The 14,127-nt window shown below is 42.8% G+C and overlaps 1 protein-coding gene across 1 annotated transcript in view; it reads right to left on the reverse strand.

Moving 5' to 3' along the window:
- CRYBG1 (crystallin beta-gamma domain containing 1) overlaps nt 1–14,127 on the reverse strand; it is a 47,974-nt gene that overhangs the window by 19,779 nt on the left and 14,068 nt on the right. The window contains exons 6-11 of the mRNA XM_044244696.1: nt 12,510–12,649; nt 5,956–6,082; nt 3,357–3,392; nt 2,001–2,155; nt 940–1,066; nt 705–850 (exon numbers count right to left, since the gene is read on the reverse strand). Of these exons, the coding sequence (XP_044100631.1) occupies nt 705–850; nt 940–1,066; nt 2,001–2,155; nt 3,357–3,392; nt 5,956–6,082; nt 12,510–12,649 (731 nt within the window). The remainder of the gene's footprint in view (nt 1–704; nt 851–939; nt 1,067–2,000; nt 2,156–3,356; nt 3,393–5,955; nt 6,083–12,509; nt 12,650–14,127) is intronic.

Here is a 14,127-nt window from a genome sequence, read left to right on the forward strand (position 1 = left end):
GTATGAACAAACCCTGTGACTTTTTACTTCTTTATTACATTAGCCCAAATTCTGTTTAGAATTTCTTTCTAATCGAAGCTTCTAAACAAGTTTTATCCTGTCAATTCCTAACAAATGTATTGTCTCTCTAAAATATATAAAAACTGCCTGCCCTGTTTATTTCTTTGGGTCTCAATTTCATTATTGGACCTCCATGAGCATGTAATTAACTTTGATGCTTCTTAATATTTTTCTCCTGTTCATCTATCTTATGTCAATTTAATTCTTAGACCAGCTAGAAGAATCTTGATGGGTAGGAGAAAATTCTTCCTTCCCTGCAAGGACATAGGAAAATTGAATGGGACTTTATCCCAACTTCCATTTTCTAGTATCAGATCATTATTTTTTATTTGATTCCTGCATAAGAAATCCAGGAGATCTTTCCATGCAGAATGATAAGAGAAGTAGATCTGTGGATTTCTATCATGAAACCCCCAAATCTACTGTCTACTGCAATGTGATATTATACATAAAAAAAGACTATATGAGAAAGATCTTAAAAAGCAGTTATGAAAATATGTAGCAGTACATATTAAATGACTGATTTCATATGTAATTATTGACATGCTTATTTACTGAGTGCCTGTTCTGTGTCAGAGATACTATCAATTTAATACAACCCAAGATAAAAGTGTTTAAAATCCCGACTGGGTCATTTCACTTACACGCCACTCAGTACATTAATAGATTGTGTCTTCAATCCATATCCGGTCTCCTTTAAGTTAGCAACAATTCCTAATACGTCGATACTGGAACCTTTGGATCCAAAGTTTTTTTCACTGTACATTATCATATGAGCATTTGAAAAATCCTGTTAAGAAAAAAATTCAAAATTCAAAGCCTAGCCATTTATCATTCAAAAAAGATCAAGTATTATCTATTAGGCTTTCTTTAACTTACACCTAATATAGGCCGTAAAGACTGAAGTTCTCCACTGTAACCTCCCCAATCTTTCCAGTCCTTGTACTCTCCTTCTTCAAGCAGATACTGATGACCTGTAAATCCAGGCTTCTCATAAGCAACCCAACTGCAACAGAAAGAACATTAAAGAGTAGTAGTTTTCATCAGTGTTAGAAGTGTTCCCATGTATTTATGTTTCATTAACAGACACTAACAGTTATGAAGCTAGACAGAGACTCATGCACTATGACTATTGGAATTCTCTAAAATTTAAGAGACTAATGGAATGGCCCCCTAAAGAACAACATAAGGAATATACATCAATGTTCTGTAAAGGAGTAGAGGAAGTATGTGTGTATATGTGTGTGTGTGTGTGTGTGTTTAAAAAGAACTGACTCAAAAGAACTTCAGCAGGAGCCCCTGAGTGGCTCAGTCAGTTAAGCATCTGACTCTTGATTTCAACTCAGGTCATGGTCTTAGGGTTTGGGGATCAAGCCCTGCATTGAGCTCTGTGCTCCATGGGGAGTCTGTTGGAGAGGCTCTCTCTCTCTCTCCCCACTACTTTGCCCCCCCCCACTCACATGCTCTTTCTCTCTCAAATAAATAAGTAAATCTTAAAAAAATAACTTCAGCAAATAAAACTGGATAAACTTTCTTCAGTGACTAATTAAAATTTCTTTGCCTATTTACAAGACCACTTTCAGTATATACTTCTATGGAAATATGTAAGATCGATAAAATGTAAAATATCATAAAAAATAGAAAGTAAGCTAATAGTTCAATTGTTTGGAGCATCATATTAATAAACAAGATATAGATTTGATCAGTATGGGTCAACTTATTAGTCTTTCTCAGCTGATTGGCCCCAAACCAGCCCTTTGAACCATTGTGTCAAATCTAGGTCCCAGCTGACTGAGAATATGTTTGAAATTCATTTTACCAACTATCTGGAATGGTTTTCATTTCACGGTGGTGGAGGTGTGTGTGTGTGGGGGGAGACGTGTGTATTACTTTACTAAAGGGATAAAAAAGAAACCCCTCCAGCTGCTCCCCCTACTCACATTCCTCTCAGCACTTTCATCGAGCCCACGGACGTAAATGGCAAACTGTCATCTGTCTTCTCTTCCGTTTCATCTGCTTCCATGATAAAACTGCACATTTCTGTTTCTAATTCCATACATTTTCCTTCAAAGAAAGGCTTCTCATAAATAACTACCTATAACAGAAATGAGACAGATCAGTAATTGTAACAAGTTATTTAATATCATATCACTAAGTCCTAGAACACAGAACTTTCTGATCATAGTTTTTAAAATAACTAAATGGCGCCTGGGTGGCTCAGTGGGTTGGGCTGCTGCCTTCGGCTCGGGTCATGGTCTCAGGGTCCTGGGATCGAGTCCCGCGTCGGGCTCTCTGCTTGGCAGGGAGCCTGCTTCCCTTTCTCCCTCTCTCTGCCTGCCTCTCTGTCTACTTGTGATCGCTCTCTGTCAAATAGATAAATAGATAAGTCTTTAAAAAAACAAAAAACAAAAAAAACCTAAATGGCAGTATCATCATTTTAAAACTCTGAATCTTTTTCCTCATGTGGTATAGCCCAAAGCCAGGTTCGAAGGGCAGTTTATAAATAATTGATTTTAAAAAATTGGTTTTGTTTGATGGCTAGAACTGATATTTAGAATTTTGCTTAGGACAAACTAAGGAACCAGAAGATCCTATATTGCTTTAAAAATGAAATACAGGCGTGCCTGACTGGATTCATTGGTAGAAGCATGCAACTCTTAACCTCAGGGTCATGAGTTCAAGCCCCACATTGGGTGTGGAGCCTGCTTAAAAAAAAAAAAAATAAAATAAATGCGTCATAAATGTACAAAGTAGAAACAGCAGAAAGGGAGATCTTGTCTTGAGAACTCCGTTTTTTTCCTGGCTAACTGGCAAGCAGCAACTGGCCCCACAATTAGTAAATACAACCACAAATTATAAACCGAATACAACGATGAACCTTTTAAGCCATGGCCACACATACTGGGAGGGATTGTTAGTGCCATTAACCTCATCTTCCAGTCGAAGGGATGGCATGGGTCAGTTGGGATGACTTCCTTTAGCTGCAGTTACGTTTGCTGATGTGTAAAATCACATTATCTTCATGGGAATGGAATGGGAATAAAATTTTTATTTTTATTTTCTTAATTTTTTAAAAAAGATTTTATTTATTTATTTGACAGACAGAGATCACAACTAGGCAGAGAGGCAGGCAGAGAGGGAGAGAGGGGGAAGCAGGCTCGCCGCCGAGCAGAGAGCCCGATGCGGGGCTTGATCCCAGGACAGTGAGATCATGACCTGAGCTGAAGGCAGAGGCTTTAAACCTCTGAGCCACCCAGGCGCCCCGGGAATGAAATTTTTAAAAGAAACATTTTTACCTTGGGATCTGTAGGGAATTCAACTTTACGTCCGCCCTAAAAAGAAAAACAATATGGTCAGAAACACAGCTCTTGGTGGAGAGAATCCTGTTTCGGACGACCCACGGCAGCCGGGGGTCAGCAGGCCGGCCTCCCAGCCTCTGCTAGAAAAGGGGGCGACGGTTCTGACGTCCCAACGATGCGGTGGGAGACTGAGGAAGGCCGTGTGGAGCCGAGGTGGTCTATAGGCTGGATCTGCATGGTGGGTTTGTTTTTTAACCCAATAAGCTATGTTTTTTGTTTTTGTTTTCCCATTCAGAAAATGTCTCATGGACATGCATCTCTCTCATGTCCCTTAAAAAGCAGTCCTAAGTTCAGACAGCCCTGGACACAAGTTCTTGGTGGCAGCCACACACCCCCCACCGCCCCTGCACCATCCAGCCCCTTGACGGACTAGCTCTCCACTGGGCTCCCGCTCTTGCCGGGACTTGCGCAAACCTGGCCAATCTCCACTCCTCTCTCAGTTCAACTCCCTGCGGTCCTCATCCGAGGCTGTTTGCTGCCTCGCCTCTGCAGGCACGGGATTCTGCAACCCACGGCTTACAACATCTTTGAGTTCATACAAGTTCACTCTAGGGTCTGGAGGACTCTTGTAATAATTAGATGAGCTGCTGACTAGAACTCAAACTAGCCCAAAGGATGGGTCTGTGGGGTTGGTTTTACTTTTGAAACAAAGTTGTTGTAAATCACCCAAAAACTCAATGAAGAAGAAGCCACAGAGAAAGCTATTATTACACCGAAATGAGAAACGGGGTAAGAGTTAAAATCGGCAGCGGAAAAGTCAGGAGAATATTTTCCACCAATATAGAACGGTTCTTACTTTCTTTCTTTCTTTCTTTTTTTAAGTGCAGCCAAAGGTACTCACATGCACCAAATGAACTGTAATTATAAAGGAACGTTGCTGATTTTATCAACAAACCAAAGCAGAAACAATCAAGTGCAGTATCCCCCCACCCCATTATCTGCATTTCACTTTCCAGGTTGTTACCCGAGGTCAGTCACAGTCTGGAAGCAGAGGCTCCTCCTCCTGAGTCAAAGTCAGAAGGTCAGGGGTAGCCTAACTCTGCATCAGGACGCCCACGCCCCTCACCTCGCTTCACCTCGCCAGGCAGGCACTTTACATCTCACTGCATCACAGGAAGGGCGATTAGAGTACAGTAAGATGCTCTGAGAGAGGGACCATGCTCACACAACTTAAACTACAGTATATTGTTTACTTGTTCTATTTTATTATTACTGTTCATCTCATACTGTGCCTGATTTATAAACTAGGTTATAATAAATGTATAATTTAATTTCTAAATTAAACGTTATCATATACATATAGGAAAGAGACATAGTATATATAGGGTTTGGTGCCATCCATGATTTCAGGCACCCACTGAGGGTCTTGGAAAATATCCTCTGTGGATGGGGGCAAAGGGGAACTAAGTGTACTAAGCACCCATTTCAAAAGTATCTTTTTCCAGTGCCCTGAGCGTTACAGCTTTTATATCATTTGAAACAGTCTTCAAAACCTGGGACAATTCTTTCATATATTCACAAAACGAACTGAACTTCGTTCTTTGCAAGTGATTTTTTAGAAAAAAATCATTTATAATGAAAAAGTTATTTATAATGCAAATGAGTTTTACATCAAGACCAGCAAACACGGAAGGAGGTAATTAACCCACAGGCTTTGGAAGGAGGTAAAGTTAAGATAAAAATTATCTCCATGACTTTCTAATTTGTTTCAAACTGACTCTAGAAAAGAGCCACAAAATGCAATTTCAGAAGCACAACTGTAACAAGAGCCTCCCTCTTGCCACAGGTCCTTAGCGAACACCTGCTACCCTGTGCACACACTGTGCTCCCCACGGGGGACAAGACAGGAGCAACCCGCATCCTCCCAAGGCTTAGAGTTTAGCAGGAGAGACAGAAGGAATATCGCAAAAGACAGGGGCACGATGGAGAGGAAGCAGAGACAGATGCTGGGGAGGATAATAGTCACACATCCTGTCCCAGGGCTCCCAAAGCTGCCCCCACCCCCCAACTTCTGATTGCCACAGCTGGGCTGGTGCCCACCTGCGCTGGCCTTCCCAGCTCTGCCCGGGTTCACGCAGAACATTCCCTGACATCTCCATCTAGCACAGTGTTGCGTGGTTTTTAAGACCCAACTTGATTGAGCATGAAGATTTCCTAATCACATCATTCACATCACCTGAAGGTGGACTCCACCCGTCCTTCCTGTTTTTCCACCAGGTTTAGTTCTTCCCTGTCTTCCCTTCCTAAACCTGCCCGGGGCTGGGGCTGCAGCTCTGTGCACTGAGTGCCTCCCTGCAAGGCTGAAAAATGCCTCGAAGGCAGACAACGTGGACTTATCCCCATTTTTTTTTTTTTTTCCATCTAGAGCGTCCAGCAAGTCACCCTCTTATTTCCTCCAGCAAGAGGTTCCATCTGCTACAGATCTGTGTTTTTGCAAGTCTGGTTTTATTGCTTCCAAGTCCCAGCCTGTGAACTATCAACGTCAAGCTGACAAAGAATCAGACTCCAAGAACGTTTTGTTAGATTTCGTTTTTACCATTTTCAGAGGCCGCATGGATCCAATGTACGCTTCTTCTGTGTCCCAGAAGGACAGGTCGGGGTATTCACCAGGTTCCAGGACAAAAGGCATACCCTGAAATCCAGGTTCTTCATAAATCAGCCACCTAAGTAAGCACCAAGGAAGAAAAGAGAGGGCTCATCATTTATTTCCAGGGCACAGAGGACCCCACTGAGAAGAAAGGAGGGGGACGATGTGTATCTGGGCCATGTATGGGTACACTCGGGTATCAGAGCAACCTTAGATTCAAGGAGAATGTGCCATTATATGCTCCTCTTCTGGAGCTTTTACTTGTGGTTTTGTCCAGTTAATTTTAATTTATATGATGAATCGCTTCAAAGCCTAAATGTCCCTATCACTTCAAGTCAGAGCAGTAGTTACTTTGTAGCGCTCTATGTATTTAGAGAGGCCATAGCCAGGAAACTCAAGCTTGATTTTATTTTTAAAGATTTTATTTATTTGACATAGACACAGGGAGAGAGGGAACACAAGCAGGGGGAGTGGGAGAGGGAGAAGCAGGCTTCTTGCCCAGCAGGGAGCCTAATGTGGGTCTCCACCCCAGGACCCTGGGATCATGACCTGAGCCAAAGGCAGACGCTTAACCCACTGAACCACCCAGGCGCCCTCAAGCTTTGTTTTTAAAATGTTTTAAAATGGCAACATCTCCCTTATAACCAAAGAATCAGATGTTCCACCTACTCATTTGTCACCGTGCCCAAAACTAGTAACAGGTAACATCCACCTAGCACTTACGAGGAATGCCACCCGGAATTTGATCCAGTCCACGCAACAGAGCTATGAGGAAGGAACACTACTGTCCCCATTTTACAGACGAAGTTAAGTAAATTGCCCAGGGCCACACAGCTGCGAGTACCAGAGACAGGGCTGATCCAAGCTGATTACAGAGCCAGACTCCTACTCATTTTTTGGGAGCACTTTTTCTCATTCCAAAAGTGCACATAATTTACACTTTTTACAATGACTCAGGATCATCGCTGGGAGCATTACAATGCGTGGTGGTGTCCTGGGGGCTCTGAAGGACTGTAGGGCTGTTTGCTCCCAGGCCCAAAGCTTTTTGAGTTCTTGGATCTGATTTTTACGGCTTTTCAATACCACACCCTTTTATCAGGCTTGTCAGCTGTCACTTCCGCTGCGGTCAGAGAACAAGCAGCCCCACCCTCCATGTGCTGGAAACCAGAAAACCAGAAAACCATGCCTGTTAGAACGGCCTCGAAACACTGTGCACAGTCTCGTCACTTTCTTAGTTCCCCGGGCGAGTTCTGGGAAGGGGAGGTTGTTGCGATGGGACGTTCACGTAAGGGAGGGAGTAGAACAGCCCCTTCTACAGAAACACAGAACTCTTGGTGAGCACTTATCCTCTCCAATTCCTCGTTAGTCTGGCCAAAGAGTCCCAGCTGGGGTATCTCATTATCCCCAGAACACCATGCCGAGAAGAAGAAGGTGGCCATAAATAAAATCTTTTATCAACAAAATGGGTTTGATTCTCCCCCTTTGCCTTCTCCTTCCCAATTTTGGCCCAAGGCACATTTTGGGTGATGGGTTTCGTTAAAGATTCCCTTGGATAAGCCAGTAGCTTCTCTGGACTCCCTAATTATACAGGGATTTATAATCAAAATCCTCCTGAAGACCTGTCAACACACACACACACACACACACACACACACAAATTTTGACAGACTGAGTGGTATATGTGTGGGTTAATTCAAAACGAATTAGTCCACGTGGTTAGAAGTCAGGGTAACAGTTATGCTGGGGGTAGGAGGATGGCGGGAGGAAGCACAAGTAAGGGGACTTCGGAGATACCCGCTGTCTTCTATTTCTTGATCTTGATGATGTTTACACTTCGCAAATTCACTCAGATGATACACTTATGATCTGTTGTGCACTTTTTTGTACAAATATTATCACACACATGTCAGTAAAAGATTAAGGGGAAAAAGGCTTATCTTTTAACAAATAGCACTACAGTGCCCTAAAACACAAGAAAATGAAGGCTAAGAGTGGGGTCCTTTAGACCTCCTTAGGTTTGAGGCATGAGAATTAGGGATACATTACCTAGTTCTTAGAGCTCTAAGCTCCCGCAGGCACACCACACCTGGGTTTCACACCCCCAACTAATGGCAGTTCGTCAGCAATGGTGCTACTGGTCTACCGAGCCAAGGGCCGTGGAGCCTGAGTCCTCACAAGTGAATGAATGGGTGGCACTTTCTGTAAACTCAGCACACGGCTCGTCGGCAGGTGCTGGGGAGAACTGAGGGATGGCTGGGCACAGGACCGCGTTCAGGAGGCCTTCCCTTCTACAGTCTGAGGTGAGGGCATTTATTCACCTGATACGAAACACTTCACTTTTCTCGAAGCAGGTGATTTAGTCACGTACCATTTACAGAGGGGAGGTAATCTGGGGCAAAGGGAAATTTGTCAAAAGACTGAACACAGACACACTGGAAAGGACGGTTCGTCGATGAGCAGGAAGGAAACTCAAACCCACACTTATCAGGGTTGGGTGGACTTTGGAATCTCAAAAGTCATCCACAGACCGTGATTCATTTTTCCCAAGTTCTAGTCCCACAAGATACATTATTCACGAGGCCATCAGGAGAGGGGGAAACTATCTTCAGGCGGTGTTATTTCAGGTTCTAAAAGTCCTCCTATTTTCCAATGCACTTAGGTAATGAACTTTTACCTACCTTATGGATAAACAGTATAATTATAAAGTGTGAGCTTTTTAAAAAAATGATAAAAAATACATATTATTTCAACAACGTCCCTTTGTATGTTTATAATGGCTATCTATATGTTGATTAAAAACATTCTGTAATTATTCTTTTAGAAACGCCTTTTAGCCACATAAGAAGCATTGAACTTCTCTTGTTCACTTATCCTCAAACAGCATTTCCAGCCGGACCAGCCACGGCTCCCTGGGAGTGCTGTGGCTATTTACAGGAACCAACTGGATACGCAAAAAAATATGAATATGCCAATTTGAGGTTGCTCTGAAGAGGGCAAGCTATGACTCTCAGAGGGGAAAATGTCCCTTTACAGTGGAGAGTTGTGGGAGGCACCAATTTTTTTAAAACATTTTTTCAGATTAAATTCAGTTAGTCGGGGCGCCTGGGTGGCTCAGTGGGTTAAAGCCTCTGCCTTCGGCTCAGGTCATGATCCCAGGGTCCTGGGATCGAGCCCCACATTGGGCTGTCTGCTCCGCGGAGAGCCTGCTTCCTCCTCTCTCTCTCTCTGCCTGCCTCTCTGCCTACTTGTGATCTCTGTCTGTCAAATAAATAAATAAAATCTTTAAAATAAATAAATAAATAAATTCAGTTAGTCAACATCGAGTACATCATTGGTTTCAGATGCAGCGTTCAGGGATTCCTCGGTTGTGAATGGCACTCAGTGCTCATCACAGCACGTGCCCGAGGCCCCAATTTAAACAAGCAACCCAACTCAGTACGGTTAATAGGAATCACATGCCGCCTTTTGTGATGCAACGTGACGATGTAGCACTACCCGTATGAAGGGTCCTTTCCACACCTGCATCTGATCACGCCTCTAGACGTAACCCGTTCAATACAGAAAATTCAGGCAACACTGGGACAAGTTAAATGATATGAGGAAATGCTCAGAGACAAAACCAGACTGTGGTATATTCTCTGACCTAAAATCTTGCAAGGACAAAAGTGTAAAATAAAGGTATGGGAAAACCACAAAATTCCAGAGAGAGTTTATGGGTGTGGAGTTGGGGGGATGGGCCCAGGGTGGGCCACGCTGGGTGCCACTCACAGTGCTGGTAAAGGTGAGGTCCTAAGTGAGGGGGCAGGCACATGGGGATCTTAGTACCAGGATTCATAATTCACACATAACATCTTCTGTGTATATCAAATATGTCACAATAAAATTGACAAAGAACATTTGGCTATTCAAAACTGTCCCTTGACTTCTAAATTTAAAATTTTAGAAATTCCTCATTTTCCCAAAAAGAATTTGACAAGCAATGCCCTTCTTGTGTGTATGTGTAGAAGAGTTTAACCCCCATTATGTAAGTAGGCCCTGGAATAAATCTAATGGAATCTAGCGGAGTCCCTCACATAGCAAAGACTTCTCGGCTACCGGTTCAGAGGACCGATGTGTCAAAGAAGCAAAACGGACTCAGGTGTTTACTAGCAGTTGAATTCTCCCAACCCATCAAGACTCCCCTCGAAGATCTATAAAAGTACTAATGACCTACTCCCAAAGCCAACCAACCAAGTTCAAGGACCCCAACTTGGAGCTGACCTCCAAACCAGCTTTCTATTATCCTCATGGCAACAGAAATGAATGGTCGTGAAAAACCGGACACTGTGGCAGGTTTGTGACTGGCCCCTGTGAGAGGAGTTAAACTCACTGCAAAGGTAAGAGATGTTACTTAGGAGTAGCTCTTTATGCCTCGACAGAGCCCAAGCCTGAGTCATGAAGCCTTCCAGACATCGAGATGAACATATTATAGCAGATGCCCATCTCGTTCTTTTAAAGAAAGTGGTCCTTCTCAATTTAACATTAATATGTTAAGAAATAAAATATACTGATCTCTTTGATGTGGAAAAAAAAACAAAAACAAACAAACAAAAAAAAAACAAGGGCAGCAGGAGATGAAGCCCTTGTCTTTGTTTAGATTCCTCCTTTCCTTCTCAACCACCAAATATAAACATGCCCAAGGCTCAGATGGCTTCCCTACTCCCTTTGAGATCTGTCCAGCACAGGATTTAAAGACGTTCTCCATGCTGCCTACTCCTGAATTTCCACCTCCAGCTTCCCTCCTGAACCCCAGTCCCCCATAGCCAGTCATCTTCCTGTCCCCTCACCTGAATGAACAGTTGACCCGTCCAACTCCACCTCTCAAAACAAAACTGTTTTCTCCATCCCAGTCAATGCTGGGGTCCCAAACCCTAGCTATTTCTCAGCCCCTCACCCCTCACATACAGTCTGTCAGCAAACTTGACAGTTCTACCAAGAAAATGTGTCCAGAATCTGACCACCTCTCACCAGCACTGTCTAAGCCACCGCAACCTCTTGCCTATGTAACTTCATTGCCTCCTAACTGGTTTCTTTGTTTCCACTCTTGCCTCTTTATAGTCTATTTTCTACAGAGTAGCGAGAGTGATTTTTCCAGAGCACAACTTAGATCAAAATCCTCCTGTGATCCCCATGTCAGAGTAGTCTAACATCCCTCCTAAGGCCTGCCAACAGGCCTCTCTGCCATCCCAATCCTCCTAGCTCACTGCATTCCAGCCACCTTGACCTCCTGGCAGTTCCCCAAACATAACCAGCAGGGCTTTGCAATCGCTTCCTGCCTGGGACTTGCCCTCTGCCCATCCCCCCTCGGGCATCTTCAGGGCTGACTCCCTCACTTCCTCCCAGCCTCCACTTAAAATGTCACCAGAGACCTTTCCTGCCATCCTATCTAAAATGGCACTACCACTATTCCTCTCTCTAACTCATGTTTCTTGTAGTATTTTCCCTCTGACACATTAACACAAGTATTATCTTATGCACAACCCACTGACAAAACTTTTGAGCCTTCTCGAATATATGAATATTTATAAAGGATATACACTATCACATAATATATTATGAATTTAACAGAAACCTTGCACAAAAATAAAACCTCCTCTTCATAAGAAGAGGAGATTTTAAGTGAAATATGAAGAAGCTTCAGCGTTTTTCCTGGCACCCCAGTGACTGTCTTTTGCTGCGCCGGGCTTGGTACTCCCCTTCAGAGGCCACCGTACTCAAGACTGACACCTGCACCTTCTGTCCTAATTTCCCCCATCTCAGATATTCCCACTTCCTTCCAAATACTTTTGCAGTTTCCTGTGATTTCTGAAACCAATGTCCTAGGGGCTCTAGATCGCATTGTGTAAAAATGTTCAAGGAAGGAAAGTACCACGTGTGTTGGCCTCCATCCCCCATGAGATATCAGGAACACATGCTTTGGATTACCTCCTTTGGATTACCATGAAGGTAAAAGCTGTTACTCAGCTGGGTATGAATCAGGTTCCTCTGTGATAAGGAAATCCCAACATTAAACATGCAGTTTTTTCCTCCCCGGCAGTTCCCCCGAGAATGTTATTGTTTCTAAGAGAGCTGAATCATAGGAACTCAGGTACAAAAGCATCAGAATTTTATGTGCCTTATGAGAAAAAAAAAAAAAAAAAAAAAACCCACAAAACCCTTTTAGTTAATAGGTACTTTATAGGACACAGATCAGAGTATCTCAAGTCTTTCCAGTAGGACACTCACAAAAAAGCTTCATTAAAATTGTATTTGAGGGCCACCTGGGTGGCTCAGTTGGCTGGGCGTCTGCCTTTGGCTCAGGTCATGATCTGGGGGTTCTGGGATTGAGCCCTGCATTGCGCTCTCTGCTCAGTGGAGAGCCTGCTTCTTGCTCTCCCCTTCCTTCTCCCTTTGTGTGCTTCCTCTCTCTCTCATATAAGTAACTAGATTAAAAAAAAAAATTGTATTTGAAACAAAATACTTACGTGCCCCAATGTACTTTAATGGAACAAGTCTTCTGCATTATACCAAATCCCTGCATCTCTTCAGTGTCGTCGAAGTAAGAATTCAGGAGTCCTAACCCTTCCCGTTCAGTGAATAAGTCAATCTGACTAACTCTGTAATCCTGAAGAAAGAAAGAAAAAAAAGCACATGTATTTAATAATTACACCATGTATTTAACTGTACAATAAGCTCATTATCCTTTCTTTTCAAATAATTACAACAAATTTTAAATACACACATACATCTCACAGAGTGCCTGCCATCTACCTCTACCCTGTCTTCAGCCACGATTTAGGACTTGTGAGGTAGCCATGTTGCTTTAGCCATCGAGCGTGGTGTGACATTCAAGCAAAAATCCCCAGAAGTGTATTTCACTAGAGTTCTAGAACATATTTATTTCTCTCATCCTCACTGAAAAAAACTGTTTGGCTTTCCTTGGTTACTAGAGTTTGAGTTGCTTCAGTCAGACACGGCCATCCAAGTCCAAAGGCTCTCTAGTCCAGAGAGGGGCTGCGTTTGGGGCCTTCCTCAACTGCTGTTTTGTGCCTATAAATCCCCTGTGGTAACTCTCCTTGACTGTGAACCAAATCTCTAAGATGTTGGTTTGGTCTAAGTTGTGAAAGTAATGGTACATATCTGTGGTGATTTACAAATCCCTGAACCGTGCTCCATGTACCATGCTGTATACCATGACGTGCTCGTCCTGCCTATCAGACACATCAGAGGCCTTGGCTGGCTGAGTCCCTACGTGTTAGTCAAACACTTATTGAACTTTAATCTTGCTGAGTTAGGTCCACTGAGGTACAGAAGAAATTACACTTGGGTGAGATCAGGGGAGGCTTTCTTAACCATTACCAAAAGGAACAAATTTAATGAACTAAAAAGGTGCTCCCCTTCAATGTGTTGTGATTTATGTTCATGTTTCAAAGCAACCACAAACATAATTGGTTAAAAAAAAATCATAATGTATCCGGAACCAGGAATATATCCCGATCCTTTAATATGACACCTTTCAGAAAACATTCACACCAGTAAATCAGCAATTTACAAACAATTAAATGCACCAAAATGTTCATACAATATTATTTAAAATAGTAACAAATCTAGAAATAGCCTTAAGTTCCACAGAGAAGGTAAAATAAATGATAGTACATCATTTCTTGAAAACCTCAAACCATGTAGTGACATGAAAAGCATGAATTGCATTAAGATGGCTATTATTAAAAAAAATATATGGCTATTATCAGGCAAAATAGGAGACCCCTCTTTACCAACATGCTTCATTTCCCTTACGCACCGCCCCCCCAAGTGCCTTTAAATCCCCACCCACCGGAATCTGATACAGTTACACATCACTAAGAGATGTTGGCCAAAGGGAGTGTGATCTTTAGGGAAATGGGTGTGGAGAAAGAAAAAGGATTGAGAACTACAGGTTTTTTGCGTTTTGTTTGTTTTTTGCCTTGTTTTGTTTTGTTTTTTTCCTTAAGTGGTAGAGCCCAGTGTGGGGCTTGAACTCACAACCCTGAGATTATCATGATTATCACAATCATCATGATTACAACTACAGCAAAAGCAGACGGAAATATGGCCAAGACAGAG

Source organism: Neovison vison, chromosome 1 (genome assembly GCF_020171115.1).
Source record: "Neovison vison isolate M4711 chromosome 1, ASM_NN_V1, whole genome shotgun sequence".
Taxonomy (NCBI): domain Eukaryota; kingdom Metazoa; phylum Chordata; class Mammalia; order Carnivora; family Mustelidae; genus Neogale; species Neogale vison.